At 40.0% G+C, this 19,744-nt stretch overlaps 2 protein-coding genes across 3 annotated transcripts; one reads left to right on the forward strand and one right to left on the reverse strand.

Moving 5' to 3' along the window:
* Positions 1 to 3,530: 3,530 nt before the first annotated feature.
* LOC143858591 (pleiotropic drug resistance protein TUR2-like) lies at positions 3,531 to 12,454 on the forward strand. 2 transcript variants are annotated; one of them, XM_077369272.1, is made up of 24 exons: positions 3,531 to 4,025; positions 4,274 to 4,394; positions 4,502 to 4,590; positions 4,708 to 4,792; positions 4,904 to 5,063; positions 6,277 to 6,353; positions 6,875 to 6,928; positions 7,041 to 7,131; positions 7,234 to 7,535; positions 7,670 to 7,951; positions 8,040 to 8,356; positions 8,446 to 8,606; positions 8,693 to 8,796; positions 8,912 to 9,071; positions 9,171 to 9,302; positions 9,378 to 9,532; positions 9,624 to 9,956; positions 10,042 to 10,332; positions 10,430 to 10,513; positions 10,606 to 10,739; positions 10,824 to 11,051; positions 11,170 to 11,341; positions 11,508 to 11,762; positions 11,848 to 12,454. In XM_077369272.1, exons 1-24 carry the CDS (start codon positions 3,700 to 3,702, stop codon positions 12,106 to 12,108), a joined length of 4,374 nt encoding a protein of 1,457 aa, XP_077225387.1. In that variant the 5' UTR covers positions 3,531 to 3,699; the 3' UTR covers positions 12,109 to 12,454. The 2 variants fall into 2 exon arrangements, with proteins under 2 accessions (XP_077225387.1, XP_077225388.1); XM_077369273.1 differs by having other exon boundaries at positions 3,532 to 4,025; positions 9,384 to 9,532.
* A 1,536-nt stretch (positions 12,455 to 13,990) lies between these two features.
* On the reverse strand, positions 13,991 to 14,683 carry LOC143858462 (uncharacterized). The gene has a single exon (XM_077369114.1). It carries the CDS (start codon positions 14,681 to 14,683, stop codon positions 13,991 to 13,993), a length of 693 nt encoding a protein of 230 aa, XP_077225229.1.
* Positions 14,684 to 19,744: the final 5,061 nt, after the last annotated feature.

The raw sequence follows: 19,744 nt of genomic DNA on the forward strand, positions 1-19,744 counted from the left end.
CACCGTGGGTGACGGGATGTTGGAAATTTTGTAGGTTTTGAGGAAATTTTAAAGGTTTTGAATAGTCAAAGATGCCTTTTCCTTTGTGTTTAAAATTTGGAGGGAAGATTCAAATTAAAGTTTCTCTTTCTTGTTCTGAAAGCAAAAGTTTTTTTGTTTGAATGGGGACTTGAACCGAAGACCTTGGTGTGTGTGTGAAAAGTGAGCTCTCATTTACAAGCAAAAACAAATAGTCTCACATTGCTTTGGAAGAAAATTCTTATCTTTCATATAAGATGGAGAGTTGGAGAAAGGCTTGGGCCTTCAAGGGACTTTAGAATTTGTTGGATCCTAGGCTTTTAAAAGAGCACAAGCCCATATTCAAAACACACGTGCGCACTTCGCCGGGCTGTGGCTGGAGTCCGGGTTTGGGTACAATTTAACTATCTTTTTAGTGCCCAAAAAGTATTTAATTTTCTCAATTAAAATAATTTTTAATCTCCCCACGTTTTTTTATTAACATACCTATTAAGTGTGTGAACCGTTTCATATCCAACAGTCATATTTGTGACTGTTGGGAGAGAAACGTTTAAGGCACTAATGGTGGTGATTAATCTTCTTCCAACAGTCACTTCGTCATCTATAAAAAGGAGAGAGCAACACCGTTGGAGAACACATCTCTACACACGAATTCCTCATCTATAAAAAGGAGAGAACAACACCGTTGGAGAACACATCTCTACACACGAATTCTCCATCTGTCCCTTCCATGTCTGAGCACTCTTCCAAGGTGATTTTGGGTGGACCAATCAGCGAGTGCACGTGGACTGGAGCCTTTGTGGTTGTTTTATCGTGGAGCGTTGGTTCGCTGATCCCGTTGCACCGTAGGGGGCGAATACGATTCTTAAGGAGAGTGACCATGTGGCATGACTCAGCCTATCTTCCTCAAAACTGATTTTCATATAGGGTTTATTCGGCAAAAGAGATAAGTACAGATCTAATTTTATTCCATTCCTTGTGGTCTAAAACAGTAACTAATTTGAGACTGAATAACTTATTTGGGTTCAGTTACTCGCTTTGGGACCAAGTAAGAAATTGGGTTCAACATATTTCATCTCTGGATTTGATTAAGTCATAAATCAGACCCTACTGGACAAGTATAATATCCAACACTGGATGATCCACGTTTAAGATTATGGCAAAATATTTTGAGTTATAAACTGATTATTGGACTCAAATTTAAATGTAATTTTGAGTCCAGTAATGGGTTTGGCACTTACGGTTGTCATAATCTTAAACGAATAGGTTCAAGATTCCTTGAAAACAAGCTAAATTGGGTTTTCTTTTTTTGTCTTTATCTTAGGCATATGGTATGTCCACTTGGCATGGACTAAGCATCTCCTAATTATATTTATAACTCATATTTTATAATATTTTAAATAAATTTAAATATCTCTTCAAATCTATGAATCGTATTCAAAATTTACTATAAACATCACTTGACTTTGTTAGCCAAAAATCTTAGCCTAATAGCTCTTATAGTTAATCACATTAGTCACAATTAGGTGATCCTATCTAAGAGACTTATTCACCTACCTGTTTAAAAGAAACACCTAAGAAAGAAAACGTCCTTCAAATGTTCAATCTTTTAGCAATTAACAGAGAGAGGCCAATCCATCCACTTTTACATTTTTTTTCCTTGTTTCTTCTAGAGTCTCGAACCGTGGCAACCTATAAGATCACACATCCATTTCGATCTTAACACACGGTCTCTACGTTTCACCAAACTTTTTCATCCTAGGAATGTCAAATTTGACATCAGCAATAGGAACAACGGATTATAAATAAAAAAATGTCACATGTCCAAGTCTAACGCAGAGGGATCTCATTCGCCAGATTGGAGCATGAAAATATCATCTACTCAATTCATCTATTTCTCAAAAGAACAGGGTTTTTTAGATTAAAGGCTCAAATCAACACCATGTGGGGTCCCATAATAAACAATATTGGAGGTGCCACATTGTCCTACTATGTGATCCAACGGCGCGACGCAGAATCCAATGACTGCAAGGTAGGCTGAAATGATGGTCGAAAAGGCTTTGTTTTTGCTACTGAAAAGAATTTTTCTCACAACAGATGACCATATTTTTCCAAAAGAAAAATGTGTGCGGGCAAAAGTACAAGCGAAGGCAATATGCTGAATGATCCAAAATTATTTCCTACACTCTACTATTGATAGGGCATAGAGCGAAAATGCACCTCCAGTAAGCGATTCTAACCCTCCAATCTGTAGAGCCTTTCTTGATGAATACATACCATTGTTTTTTTATTTCCTCACTGTCCATTTATGCTCGGTTTGTTTTAGATTTTGAGCATTGTTTTAAACCCAAAAGTGATTATTGTAATGCAAATTAAACGCGATTTGTAAAAGGTTGAACACCATCAAACTAATGTTCTGATGAAGCTCCATAAAAGTTCGAACATCCAAAGTGTTATGCGGGTGAGATATCTTCTCCCACTGCTAATCAAGCAGTAGTAGTTAGTGGTGTTGGCTGTTGATATGTTAGTAGGTGTTTTTATTTTAGTGGACTCTATGTCATGGATAGTGGTAGAGAGTAGTGGGTCAGGTTGTTAGTCCAGGGTATTACTAGATTCCTAATAATCTGCAAGTGAACGTTGGAGTCCTATTTTGTTGCTAATTGATTCATATTCTGTAGGTGAACGTTGTAAGCTGTTTTGTTTTAAATATGGCTATCAATGAATAATAGTTATGTTTTGCTAATCAAGAAAACATAGTGTGTTTAACCGGAGGACTTGGGTTCCCTCGAACCAACCAAGAATTCTACTCTGTTTCTTTTTATTTGATCTGCAAACCAGCAAGATAGGGAAGACTAGTGTCAATATACCACCAAGCTTGTAAGGCGATCATTGATTCGAGGTTCTTGAGCAGTCCCTACTTGTACTTTTGCCTTCTCATATATTTCCTAAGGAAAAATATGTGCATTCATATCCTGTAAGAAGCTTAGAAGCCTATAAAAACAGTCATGCGGAGATTGAGGCAAGAAAAAACCAAAGTAGCAACGACTTGGAAGCAGGCTTAAAAAGGATTTATTTTCATAGATTTGACGAGAGTGGGCCCTCACGTGTCGCAGAATTTGAATGAGGGGTGGTGGTAATATCATTTTACGTCGAAAAAATCAAGCGCAAAATCCAAACAAAGAAAGCCTTCAAGTTAGACTTCTAGAAGCCTGGTACAAAAAAAATTAATAACTCGGCGGGTCTAAAGGGAGAGGGCAAAAGTCCTCACGGTTAAAGCATGAGAAAGGAGAAAATAATACCCCTTACCACATTAGACAGCCAAAAACAACACCAAGTAAATCCTCAAAGACCGGTGCCTGTGCTACATTTGCCACGTGGATATGTTGACTTGACTGTAGAGTTGTAATCCTTGATCGGACGGTCTCCTTAAAAGGAGTTCAACTATCTAAACAGTACCCGGGAAAATTCAAAGCCGCCTCTAGGATTGTTTATTTAAACACATAAAGCCCCTCAACATTTCTCTGACAAACACACGTACTGCTTCACAGCTTCGTGTGGGATAAGAAAAAAAAACTGAGGAAGAAAACCCAATCAGTTCTTATTGAACTGGGAGGGGGAAATCTTTCTGGGTTTTAGTGGGTTCTTGAAGAAATTAAAGTTATTTCTGTTTTGAGAGGTGCAATGAATACTACCGATCTTTATCGAGTAGGAAGTTTACATCGAAATGCGTCGTCCATGTGGAGGAATGCGGGGGTGGACGATGTTTTTTCGCGATCTTCTCGGGATGAAGATGATGAAGAAGCTCTGAAATGGGCGGCTCTCGAGAAACTTCCAACGTACGACCGTATAAGAAAAGGTATATTGACAAGCCTTGAAGGTGAGCACAAGGAAGTTGATATTCAAGATCTCGGGTTTAAAGAGAAAAAGACTTTGCTAGATAGATTAGTTAGAACTGCTGAGGAGGATAATGAGAAGTTCCTCTTGAAGCTCAAGAACCGAATGGATCGGTAAGCTGCCCCCACTCTGTTTCTGATCATTTGTAGCCTTCTGTGCATGAATTACTGATGGTTCGATTTTTTTTAATTGCGACATAACACCTTACTTCAAAAACAAAATATAAGAAAAATTACTTACAACGGATACTAGGATGTCCAGAGAGTCATATCTTAAAGTACCCCTAGCCCTTGTAGGAAGGTCCTTCCACTGCCAATATGTATGATTCTTTTTTTCCAATTTCTTTGGCTTTTTTTTACAGAGTTGGAATTGAGAGTCCAACGATCGAAGTTCGGTTTGAGCATTTGAATGTGGAAGCAGAAGCTCATTTTGGTGGCAGAGCTTTACCTACAGTCCTCAATTTCATGATGAATTTTGCGGAGGTATTCTGCATAATATTAATCATCAAGTTTCAAATTGAAAACACCAGTTTAGTTGTGTGTAATATGTTCCTGTACTCATTTGGCAATTTCTCTTTCCTTTTTGAAAGGATCTCCTCAACTTCCTCCGGATACTACCTAGTCGAAAGGTGAAATTTTCAATCCTTAAGGATATCAGTGGAATCATCAGGCCCTGCAGGTAAGCAAATTAGTGGCTTTGACCAAATCGCGAATTGGGTTTTATTCACTTTGCATTTCTTTCTGTTGGATTGATTATTGGCTAAATAAAAGCTTGATTCTCCTGTAAATTATGCAGAATGACTCTGCTTTTAGGCCCCCCAAGCTCTGGGAAAACCACTTTACTGTTAGCTTTGGCAGGAAAGCTGGAATCAGAACTAAAGGTGAACATATCGAGTTCTTATTCCTTGGTTGTTATGATAATTTTTATGCTTTCAAGGAAGTATTACAATCTGCAGATATAAAAGTTGGTATGGGTTTTTCTCTAACAACAGGCTTCTGGGAAAATAACGTATAATGGCCACGGAATGGATGAATTTGTCCCTCAGAGGACCTCTGCTTATATCAGTCAGAATGATCTCCACTTGGGGGAGATGACTGTGAGAGAAACCTTGGCCTTCTCTGCAAGATGTCAAGGAGTCGGAACTCGTTACGGTAAGTTAAAGCAATTGATTCCAGTTGATTGAATTAATTGGGAGATTTAGGGGCCGTTTGGATACTCCGGATTTTAGAATCCAGGTTTTAGTTTGAAAACAGTGTAAAAGAGGGTCATGATCAAGCTGCTGTATGATGTCCAGACAGTATTTCTTGGATTTTGAGTAAGAAATCCAGGTTTTAGAAATCTCTCCCCCATCCTGAGATTTCAAAAACCTGGAAACGGGATGATCTCCTGCTCTCTGGCTTAACAGAAAGAAGGGCGTGAAATCAGAAAACGATAGAGGGTTTCCTTTCTTCTCTCATCTTCCATCCAAGATTTTGAGGAAATTCAGGATTCTGAAATCCGCGTATTGAAACGGCCATTTGGATACGCGGATTTTAGAATCCATGTCTTAGTTTGAAAACAGTGTAAAAGAGGGTTCATGATCAAGCTGCTGCAGGCTGTCCTGACAGTGTTTCTTGGATTTTAAGTAAGAAATCCAGGTTTTAGAAATCTCTCCCTCATCCTGAGATTTCTAAAACCTGGAAAAATGGGATGATCTGCTACTCTCTTGCTGACGGAAAGAAGGGAGAGAAATCAGAAAACGGCAGCTGGTCCGCTTCTTCTCTCGTCTCTCATCTATAATTTTGAAGAAATCCAGGTATCCAAACGGCCCCTTAGTGAGTGAAAAAATCGAGAGATCTTGAATCCATAAAATGGGATCAAACTAATGTGTAGCCAACAACAAACAAAATGCAAGAAACACAAATACACACAGCCAGAAACATAAGAGTTACGTGGTTCGGTAGTGTGCCCACATCCATGGGCGAAGAGAGTTTCACTCTCAATATTACGTTTACAAGCTCTCTTTTCTACTCTCTCTCAGCCATGAAACACCAAAACTCTATCCCCATATGTAGAAAAGAGGTGTGGTCGTGGTTAAAATAGGGGCCAATATATCACCTTCACACAAACGAGCGCGCGCACACACACACATTCACCAGCATACATATACTATTGATATCCGCACGATCATGTTTTGATAATGGCTCTAAATCCTAAACCCTAAGGCTTAAACGCTTACTGAGCTGACCGCTCAGTTCGACAAGCATCTATAGTCCACCCAATTGATGAATCCCAGCCAGAATACAACATATAGCTTGAATTTATCAAAAACAAATATAGGTTGAATTATAGGTTTGTGTTTTTTTTCTTCTGTGTGGTCTGCAGAAATGTTGACAGAGCTATCAAGAAGGGAGAAGGCAGCAAATATCAAGCCAGATCCTGACATAGATGTCTACATGAAGGTAAGACTGTAAGAGTTAAGAACAACTCTTTCAAACATGAACATTATTTTTGTTAGATAGATCTAGCATTCGACTGAGCCATCCATTTGCAAGAATTACATGAAAGACTTGGGCCCTGTTCGTTTAAGATTGTGACAACCGATTGTGACTGCCAAACCAATTATTGGAATTGAATTTAAACATAATCTTAAACGAACAGGGCCTTAGTAATTACCTGTTTTTTCTTGCCACTGTGAATCTTTGGCATTACTGTTATACAGTCAATGGATCCGACCATTGCCACCTGTTTGAGAGGATCTTTGGTATCTTACAAGCTTTGTTTGAACTGCAGCTTCCTGTGCTTGATTTCATTTTCTGCATGATTTTTTTACAGTTCCAAATTCCTGCATTCTAATAATTAAGACTCCACAACAAAGCATTACTGGGTTTACAATAAGACGTTCTTAATGGATGGTTAATAAAAATCAGTTGAATTATTGGACGCTGAGATTTATTATGTCCTTTCCATTGTACTTCTACAGGCCTCATCACTAGAAGGGCAGGAAGAAAATGTGGTCACAGACTACATTCTCAAGGTATATACTGTGATGGAAATATATTATTTCAACAAAAGTTATGTCAAAGTGGGCTTCTAGAAGAGCAAATATTGGCATTCATTGCTTTACTTGTTCTCTTTTAAAACTGCAGATTTTAGGTCTGGATATCTGTGCTGATACCCTTGTAGGGGATCAAATGCTGAGGGGTATCTCTGGGGGTCAGAAAAAGCGTGTTACAACAGGTACAAAATACCGAAAATGAACCGAATAGTCATCTTAGACTTTAGATGAGTCCTTTGTTCCTATGATTTTTGCTCAATTGTTGGGTATTCTGATTTGTATAGGCGAGATGCTTGTTGGACCGGCAAAGGCCTTGTTCATGGATGAGATATCCACAGGCCTAGACAGCTCCACAACTTTCCAGATTGTCAATTCCCTCAGACAGTCTATTCACATTCTTGGTGGGACAGCACTAATTGCTTTGCTTCAGCCAGCACCAGAGACTTATGACCTATTCGATGACATAGTTCTTATCGCCAACGGGCAAATTGTGTATCAGGGTCCTCGTGAATGTGTGCTCGAGTTCTTTGAGTCCATGGGTTTCAAATGTCCAGACAGGAAAGGTGTTGCAGACTTCTTGCAGGAAGTGAGTTTGCTCAAATTTATTACTATTCTTCTCACTTAGAATCATTCACAAGAAAACTGCTTTCAACTTTTGCGAGTGGGGCTTAATTTAAATTGTGTAGGATGTTGAATTACTGAATTGTTACACTTCTCCAGGTGACTTCAATAAAAGATCAGCAGCAATACTGGTCACGTAGTGATGAACCATACAGTTTTGTTTCTGTCAAGGAATTTTCGGATGCATTCAAGTCATTCCATATTGGTCATAATTTAGTACAGGAACTTGGCACCCCTTTCGACAAGACTAAGAGCCATCCTGCTGCTTTAACGACATCCAGATATGGAGTTACCAAGATGGAATTACTGAAAGCTTGCATTTCAAGGGAATTGTTACTGATGAAGAGAAACTCATTTGTCTACGTCTTCAAAATGTGTCAAGTGAGTAATGTTGTACACCCTAGTTTGATTCTCGAATTCTAAACTTACGAATCCTTTACCTTACAATCTTTTTTCCGTCTGATTTCAGCTTACATTCCTTTCATTTGTTGCAATGACGGTCTTCTTTCGTACTAAGATGCCCCGTGATTCACTAGATGATGGGAATATTTTTATGGGTGCTCTCTTCTTCGCTCTTGTTACTATTATGTTTAATGGGTTCTCAGAGCTTGCAATGACCATTGCAAAGCTTCCTGTTTTCTTCAAGCAAAGAGATCTCCTCTTTTTTCCTTCATGGGCATATGCTCTACCTACATGGATCCTCAAAATTCCCATATCATTTGCTGAAGTTGTTGTCTGGACTGCCTTGACTTATTATGTCATTGGTTTTGACCCTAATGTTGGAAGGTGAGACTTAATACAATTGGGATCAAAGCGCCAATTGTGTTTCCTTTCATGGTTTCTAGTGATTAATCATAAACTCTTAATTGTTGCAGGTTCTTTAAACAATATCTGCTACTTGCACTGATGAGTCAGATGGCCTCTGGACTGTTTCGATTAATGGCTGTATTGGGACGCAATATGATAGTGGCATTGACAGTTGGGAACTTTGCACTTCTTACAATCTTGGGGCTTGGAGGATTTATAATAGCACGACGTATGATATACTTAAAGAATGCCAACCGTTTTATAAAGCATGTAGACAAATTTATTGACTGACTGAAGCTTAATTCTTGACTGCAGAGGATGTGAAGAAATGGTGGATCTGGGGTTACTGGGCCTCTCCTTTGATGTATGGACAGAACGCAATAGCCTGTAATGAATTTCTAGGGAGAAGTTGGAGACATGTAAGAATTTTGGTCGCAAACTGGAAAATACCTCCATTACTCAGTAGGAAATTTATATCAGATTTGCTTAATCAAAGAAATTTATCTCAGATTTAATTTTGGCTCTGTGCTACAGTTGCTTCTTCCAAATTCGACCGATACCTTGGGAGTTCAGTTATTGAAGTCACGTGGAATCTTTCCTCATTCATACTGGTATTGGCTTGGGATAGGCGCATTGATTGGATATACATTCCTATTCAATGGACTCTTCACTATTGGGCTTGCATATCTTAACCGTGAGTAACCTCATTCTGAATGTATAACACCAAGTCTAAGAATTTGACATCTGTACTATTTATGTTGTGTAGTTCTAACTGTGTGAGTAATGCCTTCAGCCTTCAGAAGTGGTCAAGCAGTTCAATCTGAAGAACCAGTGAAGGAGAACAACGCTGAGAGAACCAGAAGAAACGAGGGCGTCGCAATGTCATCCAGAGGAAGGAACTCTGTCGCACATCAGGCATCCAATGGTAAGCTCATCCAGTTCTCTGTTTGCTTGTTTTTTGTTAAATGAAAGTCACCTAAACCTGCTGGCATATTTGAAGCAACAGATAATGAAACTCGGAGCGGAAATTCATCACTATCTGCCCGTAGAGATGCCACTGTCGGTGCCAGTGACAGCCGGAAGGGCATGGTCCTTCCATTTTCACCTCTTTCAATTGTCTTTGATAATATCAGATACTCTGTAGACATGCCACAGGTAACATCAAGTTCCAAGCAAATGCTAAGTTCTCATTTTTTTCACACGAATACCGACCTTGAAACCAGGAACTGATAGTTTGAAACTACAGGAAATGAGAGAAGAAGGTGTTACGGAAGATCGCTTAAAACTTCTGAAGGGTGTAAGTGGAGCTTTCAGGCCTGGGGTTCTTACAGCACTCATGGGTGTTAGTGGTGCTGGAAAGACCACGCTGATGGATGTGTTAGCCGGAAGGAAAACTGGCGGATACATAGAGGGAACCATCACCATATCTGGCTACCCCAAGAAGCAAGAAACATTTGCACGCATATCTGGATACTGTGAACAGAATGACATTCACTCTCCTCATGTTACAGTTTATGAGTCCATTTTATACTCTGCATGGCTTAGGTTGCCCCTTGAGGTCAACTCTTCCACAAGAAAGGTTGGTGGCGTAAATCTTAATCTGTTTCAATGAGCCCTTATGTCTGATTGGGTGTCAACTGATTGGTAAAACTAATGATTTTTAGATGTTCATCGATGAGGTGATGGAGCTCGTAGAATTGACATCATTGAAAGAAGCACTAGTCGGGTTGCCCGGTGTGAATGGGTTATCGACCGAGCAGCGTAAGAGGCTAACCATTGCGGTTGAGCTTGTCGCCAACCCCTCTTTAATATTCATGGATGAGCCTACCTCTGGACTAGATGCGAGGGCAGCGGCAATTGTGATGAGAACAGTGAGGAACACTGTGGACACCGGAAGAACGGTGGTGTGCACAATCCATCAGCCCAGCATTGAAATTTTTGAAGCGTTTGATGAGGTGAGAAGCAACTGAACTAAAATAATTTGTCATGTCATTTTTGATTGATTTGTTAATTCACCAGATCTTGTGGTCTATTTATTCTGCCTGGATGCAGCTCTTACTTATGAAACGAGGGGGAGAAGAAATATACGTAGGACCATTGGGCCACCATTCTACCCATCTGATCAGTTACTTTGAGGTGAGGCCTTATGAACAGGAAATAACTACAAATTATTGCTTTTCTGTTCCCATGATACGAGTACTGATAGAATTGGGTTTTGTTTTATAAAGGCAATCAATGGAGTTAGCAAGATTAAAGACGGTTATAATCCAGCGACATGGATGTTGGAGGTGACTTCCCTGTCACAGGAAGAGATTCTAGGGGTCAATTTTACCGATGTGTACAAGAATTCTGATCTGTATAGGTGGGTTCGCCTATTCACGTTCTCACATCTACATGTAAACTGTCAATTGTTTTCATCTCTAGGCACTTATGGTAATTGTTGCAGGAGAAACAAAGCTCTTATTAATGAACTGAGTACACCTCCTCCCGGCTTCGAAGACCTATACTTCCCCACTAAGTATTCGCAACCCTTCAGCACACAGTGTATGGCTTGCCTTTGGAAACAACACAAGTCATATTGGCGGAATCCACCTTATACTGCTGTCCGATTTCTATTCACAACCTTCATTGCCTTGTTGTTTGGGACGATGTTCTGGAATCTTGGCTCCAAAACGTATGTTGCTAGGATGGTGTATTAGTTTCTCTATTCGCAAAATTTTGAGTTACATGTCTAACTCTCCTCTGGTTTTAAAGCTAAGTAGAGTGCATCTATATATTGTCGTAAATGACAGGAGTAGGCAACAAGATCTGTTGAATGCAATGGGTTCCATGTATGCCGCCGTTCTGTTCATAGGTGTACAAAATGCATCGTCCGTGCAGCCAGTTGTGGCCGTTGAACGAACAGTATTCTACAGAGAGCGAGCTGCCGGAATGTATTCAGCTTTACCTTACGCATTTTCGCAAGTATGTCCAATCTCTTCTTAAGAAATTCTTGAAGATATTGATTTTCATACCGTCTATAAACTGATTTATTTCTGTATGTGGAATGTTTTTATAAAAGTCTTCTGAGTTTACTAACTGAATTCCCTTCTTCCTACTGTCATCTTACCTTATTACGCAATATTTTCAGGTAGCAATCGAGGTTCCATATGTCATGGCACAGACTCTATCCTATGCGCTCATTGTCTATTCCATGATTGCATTTCAATGGACGGCTGCCAAGTTCTTTTGGCAAGTGTTCTTCATGTTCTTCACATTGCTTTACTTCACATACTACGGGATGATGGCTGTTGGCATGACCCCTAATCACGACATTGCTGGAATTGTTTCCTCTGCATTTTATTCACTATGGAATCTATTTGCGGGCTTTATAGTTCCTCGACCTGTAAGTTCTAAAATCATCCTAACCTTATGAGCTATGTTTTCTTGACTTATTGAATGGAGGCTAATGCTTTTGGGTTGATTAACAGAGAATTCCTATATGGTGGAGATGGTACTATTGGGCCTGTCCTGTTTCGTGGACCTTGTATGGATTGGTTGTCTCGCAGTTCGGAGACATACATACTACAATGGAGGAGACGGAAGAAAGCGTGTCTGAGTATATAGAGAAATATTTTGGATTCAAACACGACTTCTTGGGTGTGCTTGCTGCCGGAATGATTGGCTTTACTGTTCTCTTTGCATTTATCTTTGCCTTCTCAATCAAGTTTTTAAACTTCCAAAGAAGATGAGCATCCATTCGACAGTCAGACCAAAGCCTTCTGGACTCAAAAGCTACTAAAAGATCAGCCCTTCTCTCGTAGACGGGAGTGAGGCTCTTTGGTTACTACTTACTAGTTGGAAGAGGCTGGGTGCTGGAGCTTGATGCAGAGTAGTATGACTTCAGAGGTTTGATGATTAGTGGATTATATATTAGAGAATGGGTGTATAATTATTTTTCCCTTTTCTCATTCTCATTTTTTTAAATTTCTTGTGAGTTCATATATGCACTGTGTTATGAATCAAATTTGATATAGGAGATCGTGAACTAAATCTTTCTCTCTCATTCGTATACATATATTTGGTACCTGTTTTGTACGCATTCTTGAAAATGTTGGCAGTGAGATGGAGAAGGAAAGCGCAACTAAAGGAAAACTAAACAAGAGATAAAGGGAACTGATATTTGCATCTTATTGGCACCTCCTTATTAGTTTTTAAACTACTTGCAGGTTGCAATGCCTGTTATAGTTAGAGAATTTAAAATAGAGAGGTGACAGTATCAAAACAAGGAGAGTTGTGGATGATAGATTCCTATAGAAAGTTGTAATTACAGCCTAAAATGAGTTTGAAACTCTAAATTTGTTACGGATGATAGATTCCTATAGAAATTTGTAATTACAGCCAAAAATGAGTTTGGAACTCTACATTCTTTTGAATCAATGAAGAGAATAATTTGGTTTTGTTTTGCTTGGACAAAATCAGTAGATTCTCTTCAAAACAAGGATAATGGTTCTGTCTGTAAATGATGTACAACAGTCTAAATATGCCTCACATTTCCCAGAAGAGTTCAACTATGGTATTCATGGTATAAATATTGGTCCCACTGTAACTGGATGATCTTATATCATTGATGAAACCTTGATGAAGAAATTATGAAAAGTAATGCAATTTCGAGTCCAATAATCAGTTTTGGACTCAAAATCCAGAATGAACAGGGCCTGATTTGGGTTGATAGTATGAAATTCTGCTTTCTCGGTTAATATATTCAAATATAAAGAATTAGACTTCAATAAATTTATATATCATAATGCTATATGTGTAATTTATTATTGCGTTAGTCATTACATTATCAAAATTTCACACAATTACACAACGAACTCAATTTTTTATTTTTAAAAAAAATAAGAACTAAATTTTTTTTCCTTCATTAAAAATACAAAATTTCAGAAATTTCAGTTTGGTTGGTTCAAGCTCAACCCAAAGCCAACCCATTTTTTTACTGGATTGAAAATCCGGCAGCAACATAATACCAGGAATGCACCTGCATCAAAGGTGCCCTTGGCATTTAGAAGAGTAAAGGCAATGAATCTTGCTTTCCTTGGGAAATGGCTTTGGAGATCTGGAAATGCGGGGTCTCATCTTTGGGTCAGAGTTATAGACGGTAAGTATGGTACTTCGCAGGGTCATTGGTTCTCCACGGATAGTTTTAGATTTCAAGGGGTGACGGTGTGGAGAGACATCTTAAGAATTAATCATTTATTCTCGAAAGAAATCAAGTTTAGAGTTTATTCGGAGACAGGATAAGGTTCTAGGCAGCTAGATAAGTGGTGCTCTCTTCAGCCTCTAAAAACCTACCATTCGTATTAAAATCTAGTATGTGGCTAAATCCTAGAAAAGTGTGCTATATTATAAACCTAAGACCATTTCATTTCAAACTTTAAACCCTACTACCACTTTCTCCCTGTACGGTTTTTTGCCAAGAAAGGCAAAAAAACAATTTACTAAAATTTCCAAAGCAAGTCTATAATTGAAGAATCAAACACCAAGAGAGGACTAAAATTTCCAAAGCAAGTCTATATTTGAATTAAAGAATCAAACAACAAAAGAACATTCACATGAGAATTTTTGGCACTTCTAGCATTTTCTGACGAGGTCGAGTGCGTCTTGTCTCAGAGTGGGCCAGTACAATCCTCTTAACATTACCTTTACCGCTAAGGCTTTTCCGCCGAGATGTTCACCGCAAATCCCTTTGTGCGTTTCTTGCAAAGTATATGCGGCGTCGGCTAGCCGGAGACATTTCAAGTATGGAAGGGTGTACGATCTTTTGTAGAGGTTTTCTCTGTCAAGGGAGAATCTTGCAGATCTTTGGACTACCTTTCGCGCTACTTTCTTATCTTCGGGTAACTTCCCTTCCCTTAGATATCTAATGGTCTCATCCATCCAGCATGGTTCATGGTCAACTTGCATGACCTCTTCGACCTCGGTTTCAATGCTTGCTTTTTCAAGAATTCCATGTACACGCTCTTTAAGGATGAATATCCGGAAGTTGCTAGTGTCAGCTTTCCTATTTCCAGTTCTTGGAACACGAACGATCTCAAAGCTCTTGAATTTTCTAGCTAAGTGGTGAACTCTGTTGAAGTATTTGCTCATGCGCTCATCGCGCGCCTCATAAGTGCCTTGTATCTGATTGACAACCAACTGCGAGTCGCTGTAGGCTTTTAGCATCAGAGCACGTACTTGTGCTGCTAGGTTCATCCCGGCAATGAGGGCTTCATATTCGGCCTCATTGTTCGATGCGCGGAAGCCAAACCTTACAGCGTAGTCCATTGTGAAGCTTTCTGGTCCAGTGAGTATCAAACATGCTCCACTTCCTCATGAGTTGGATGATCCGTCTACATATAATTCTGTGGACCCCAATCCGAGGACGGTGCCGAGGGACGCGAGATCCCTCCTGCACCCTCTAAGATCTCCACAACGTGAAGGAGAGCTCTACCAAGGAACTCTCGAAACTGTTGCCACCCTCACAGCATAGCATGAGTGGCGATATAAAAAGAAAGAGATACATCCTGATCCGGAGCCAGGGCTCGAAACCAAGATGTATCTAAAAATAACTCAGAGTCGCCATCCATGGAACCAAAACAAATGCTCTGTTTGCAATGGATAACCAGAGATACAAAAGGTCAGTGCCTGATGACGAATGGAGAAGGTCCGAAGAGCGCCCCCAATTCGCCCGAGTGCGAACACTTGGTCTCTTATGCCATTTATTATTAACCTGGAAGAGTTTCAAGCGAAAATCATGTGAAATGGGAACACGCATCTCCGGGAAAACGTCTATCTAATCATGCATGTCTCGGAGATGAAAATAAGCACACACAAAAGAACCTAAAAGATGTGTCACCTAATGACAACTAGGTTATGAGTGACATGCCTAACATGTGTCTAAGTTCTGGTGGACGAACACATGCATGTTACAGCTAAAGGTATAGGTCTGCACAAGAAAGTAAGAAAACACAACAAAATATACAATATAACACAACACAATAAATCCTAAGACTCTAAATGATTAGCCCGAGTCCTCGGATGGGTCTGATGTTCATCCAAAGAAGACTACGTATCCCCGCCTCCACGAGAATCAAGGCAACATAGTTCTTCGCACCTATTCTAAACTAGGATGCCTAAGACACCTAGACTCGATCTAAAAGACCGGACTAATTATTAAAGCTTCTTGAACGATTATTTAAATTCCAGTGAATTGTAGATTTTAGGACACCCTATATGCCCTAACTAAATGCAGGTTAGCCATAAGCTAATGCAGGTGGTTCCTACAACCTATGTGTAACTAGGCTGTATTTCTTAAGGAAAACAATGGGATCACTAGCGCATTCTAGACCTAGTCATCAGTCGGCGATGTGAATCGCCAACTGACCGGACGGAGGCGCTCCTATAACTCTAGGACAAATCCCTAACTCTAAAACAAGCACACAATAACCACAACAAATCAAAGACAAACTCCCTAACTCTAAAACTCTCTATCTAGGACAAACTCCTAACTCTAGAGGAAGATCTTGTTGAAAACAAGGCTTTGAAGAAAAAGGGTTAAAACATTTATTTACAAAGTTTGGCTGGACTTGGGATAAAGATCCCAAGCTGCACTACGTACCTCGTGGAAGAGGATCAAGCCAACGTAGTTCGAAACGAACTCTCAAACTACGCTTCGAAAAGAAACACTCAACACTTTAGATTTTTTTAAGGTTTTTTATGTTTTTCAAATGTTTTTGATATTTTTAAAGTTTTTAAATGTTTTTTGAGTTTCAAATTTCTGATGTTTTTGGATTTTAAAGCTTTTCCAATGCTCTAAACCTTTAAATATTTTCAATCTTAAAAGGAACACGCAAGTAGTACCACAAACTAGGGCAAAGCCCTAAAGCAAAAGGGGAAACCCCGAATAAGCAACTAGCGTCTCAAAGAGACGAACCACAACAAGAAAGATAGCGCCCCAAGAAGAGAGAAAACGATCCAAGATCCCAAGCAAGCAAAGCTCTAATAAGACTGAGTTAGCCTCTAATCAAAAGCGAAGTAATCAACAAATCTAAAGGAGAAACTCCGAACTAACAACACTAAAGAGGGGGAACAAATGAGTCAGAGACTCTCTAATAACACTACCGAGTCAAAGACTCACTCTAAAAGAGGAGGCCACTCTAACATGAGGCTAGGTAAGCCTCCTAAAGGGAAAACTCTCTACATGAGACAAGGCTTGTCTCCGAGACACAAATGACGTAAAAAAGGAATAAGAGACCCTGTGCATATTTGGCAAAGGTAAAACACCCAGCAGGGCCGGACAGCTGCCTAGCCCTAGGGTGCAACAAATGTGCAACCCAATACCCATAAGGGTAGGGGTATGCCGCCAAGCCGAGTAGGGTGTTCTCCCAAAACCAAACGACGCACAAAGAGGAGGTTTAGCAAGAGAGTGAGACTGGGCAAGTCTCCTATATACAAAGGAGGGGTATGCTACTTGGACTGAGCAAGTCCCCTAAGGATGGGCTTGGGCTAGCGCCTTCATCGCCCTCGCAATGAGAGGGGATTCTAGTATCTAAAGAAATTTAACAGAAATCTATAAGACTGTGTTAGTCTATCAAAGAGAGAAGAAAAGGCTACCAGATAATCTCAAATTTTCAATCAATTATTATAAAAAACAAATCAAATATCAGCAAAATATGATCTACAACTAAAGAGTGCACAACCTGTAGAAATCATAAAATGATAAACAACATTAATTAGTCCAGACCAGCCGCTGGATAGCCTAATAAAGCAAAAACAATATCAAACACTTCTATGCCCAAACACAAACGCCACCCCAATATGGGGATGAAATCAGATGATGCTAAAGTAATCATCTGATATCATAATACACATGATAATATTTCTAATCCCGCCTTGAAATCAGATAGTACTCATGTCGATAATATCGAATAGAGTAGTCATCTGATCTCCTTCTTTCTTAAAATAATTTATTTAAATAAAAGAGAAATAAATATCATAAGCCTCAAGGTAGTCTCACCTGAATAATCCATTTATTACCGTCTTCAAAACCTAACTCAAATGCTTAATATAAGAGAAGTGTTAAATCTTCAATATATTCAATAATATTCCCAATTTGTAAAAATTTTAGTGCGTAACAAGGGTATCAACTTATGTAGTAGATTCATGTGCGAAAACACTGTGAGCCACAAAACACAAAGACGGGCTCCAAGTAACCTTATCATTGCCCAGAGAAGAGTTCTTTTTTAAAAAAAAAAAATGGTTAAAAGAAATCCAAAAAGGCTGGGTAGGCCTACTAAACAAAAGAGGGGAGCGCTACTTGGATTGAGCGAGTCCCCTAAAGATGGGCTTGGGCTAGCGCCTTCATCGCCCTCACAACGAAAGGGGTATCTTCAATTAGAAGGCACCTAAAAGGTAAGAGATCTCTACCTAAAGAAAGAGAAAGAGGACAGAGGGTATCATCAAGACAAGGTAGGTCCTCTAAAGGATGGGCTTGGGCTATCGCCTTCATCGCCCTATGATACAAAGACATGAAATCAAACATTGGAGTTTCTAACAAGGTCCTATTTTTTTCTCCTTACGGGCGAGAACTTTGAGAACTAAAGCTCCAAAAGAAATGAAGCTGCAAGAATGGTCCTATTCTTGATTCCTTCTAAATACAAGCCTCTCAATCAATGCTCAAACCAAAGCAAATAAACCCATAAGAGTGAGAATCACCATTTCCCTGCAAAAGCTCTACCAACTAGAACTAACATATACCACAAAAGAAAACTTTAAGCCACATCTCCAAACACAGAGGGAAAGAAACCAAAGTTATTTCGCCCATATGCCATCAGCCAAGACCCACACAAAAATAAGAAAATCTTAATTGCCTTTACGGATACCCAAATGACTAGGACTCACATACACCGTGAAAGAAAAAATCTTCAAACCATATACTCGAACATAACAAAGAGAAAATCTCAATTGGTTTGCAAGTACTCCAATTTCTACAAAATCAGTAATGGGATTATCATTTCCTTGCTGAGAACAGATGAAAGAAAATATGGGCTTTGCATTTTATGAAAATTCCAAAGAAAACCCTATATTTGTCTAGCGATTTCTTACTCGAATTCAGCATAAAACACAAGAAAATCGAAGGAGCAACGCACACAGAGTAGCGTAGACCAAGAATAAGGCATAAGGAACTTGATGGAACCAACTACACTTACAGCAGGATAATGCAATGGACAGCAGCTCCTTAATCCTTTGGGGAATCAATTAGCCATGGCAGAATTGCCAACGGGTTGAGACGTTGGTCACGACGACAACGGCGCAGAGATAGTGGCTCGCTGGAGGATGCGGTTGAAGATCGGCCGGGCTCCGGTGAAGAACCCACCAGAGAAGATGGGTAGAGGGGATCGGATTCTCCTTTCCCTCTCCCTCTCTCTCTCTCTCTCTCTCTCTCTCTCTCTCTCTCTGCTTTTCTCTTGCAAATGATTTTTTTTTTATGGATGGAAATGGGTTGCAGAGAGGGAGGAGGTGGTCGGAGATGGGTTTGGTCTATGGTTAGGAGATGGGAAAAGGGTCAAATTGGATTTATGGGTTTGGGCAGTAGAGAAATCGAAGTGGGTTTTGGGTGCTTGGGTATGAGAAACGAAAATCCGTCGGTATGGATTTCAAAGAGGGTTTAATGGAGGAGCGATGGGGGACAATGGATATGGGTTTCTGGTTCGGAGTGGGTTTGAGTGGAGGTTGATGGTGGTGGTGGGAATGGGATTCGCCGGATTGTGGGTTCGATGGTGGCTCAAGGTGGTCGGATTGGGGATGGAAGATGGGGTAAAATGGAATGGGTTTGCGTGGTGGCTGCGAGGAGATGGAGGTTGAGTTTGTGGTGGTGGTGGAGATGGAAGGATAGGCTAGGGTGGTCGGATTCCGGTGAGAATCCGACCGGAGAAGGGTTTGATGGGGGTAAAAGGGTTTGGGTGGAATGGTCTTTGAGAAGAGAAAAGAAGAAAAAGAAGATGGAGAGCTGGGAGTAATGGAGGTGAGAGTGGTGTGAGATGGCCGAACGGGTGGGGAAGATGATGGGGCGAGCTCCTTCTCCTCCTCCCTCTCCTTCTCACTTGCGGCTGGAAAATGAGGTCCCCCTCTAAACCCTAATACGTTAGTTTATATAGGGAGATGATAGATTCGGGCCTTCTTTTCCCCTTAGGACAACCCCCTATACAATTGATGCACCCCCCCCCCCTTTTTATATTAGTAGAATAACAATGATCCCCTGTTTCTCTTATCTGGGGTGACCTCTCTGTGCATTTATTACCACATTTTTTTTAAAATTAAATTTTTTTTACAAAGGGGGGCCTTTGG

The sequence above is a fragment of the Tasmannia lanceolata genome, unplaced genomic scaffold (assembly GCF_043159265.1).
Source record: "Tasmannia lanceolata isolate RefF3 unplaced genomic scaffold, GAP_Taslan_0.1 ptg000026l, whole genome shotgun sequence".
In the NCBI taxonomy this organism is placed as follows: domain Eukaryota; kingdom Viridiplantae; phylum Streptophyta; class Magnoliopsida; order Canellales; family Winteraceae; genus Tasmannia; species Tasmannia lanceolata.

What these genes read in the sequence shown, in the direction of transcription:
- LOC143858591 (XM_077369272.1), top strand. Translation starts at nt 3,700, where the DNA reads ATGAATACTACCGATCTTTATCGAGTAGGAAGTTTACATCGAAATGCG. An exon ending in TAGGGAGAAGTTGGAGACAT is followed by an intron (nt 8,797 to 8,911) that starts GTAAGAATTTTG and finishes TCTGTGCTACAG; the next exon opens with TTGCTTCTTCCAAATTCGAC. An exon ending in TCAACTCTTCCACAAGAAAG is followed by an intron (nt 9,957 to 10,041) that starts GTTGGTGGCGTA and finishes AATGATTTTTAG; the next exon opens with ATGTTCATCGATGAGGTGAT.
- LOC143858462 (XM_077369114.1), bottom strand. Translation starts at nt 14,683, where the DNA reads ATGGACTACGCTGTAAGGTTTGGCTTCCGCGCATCGAACAATGAGGCC.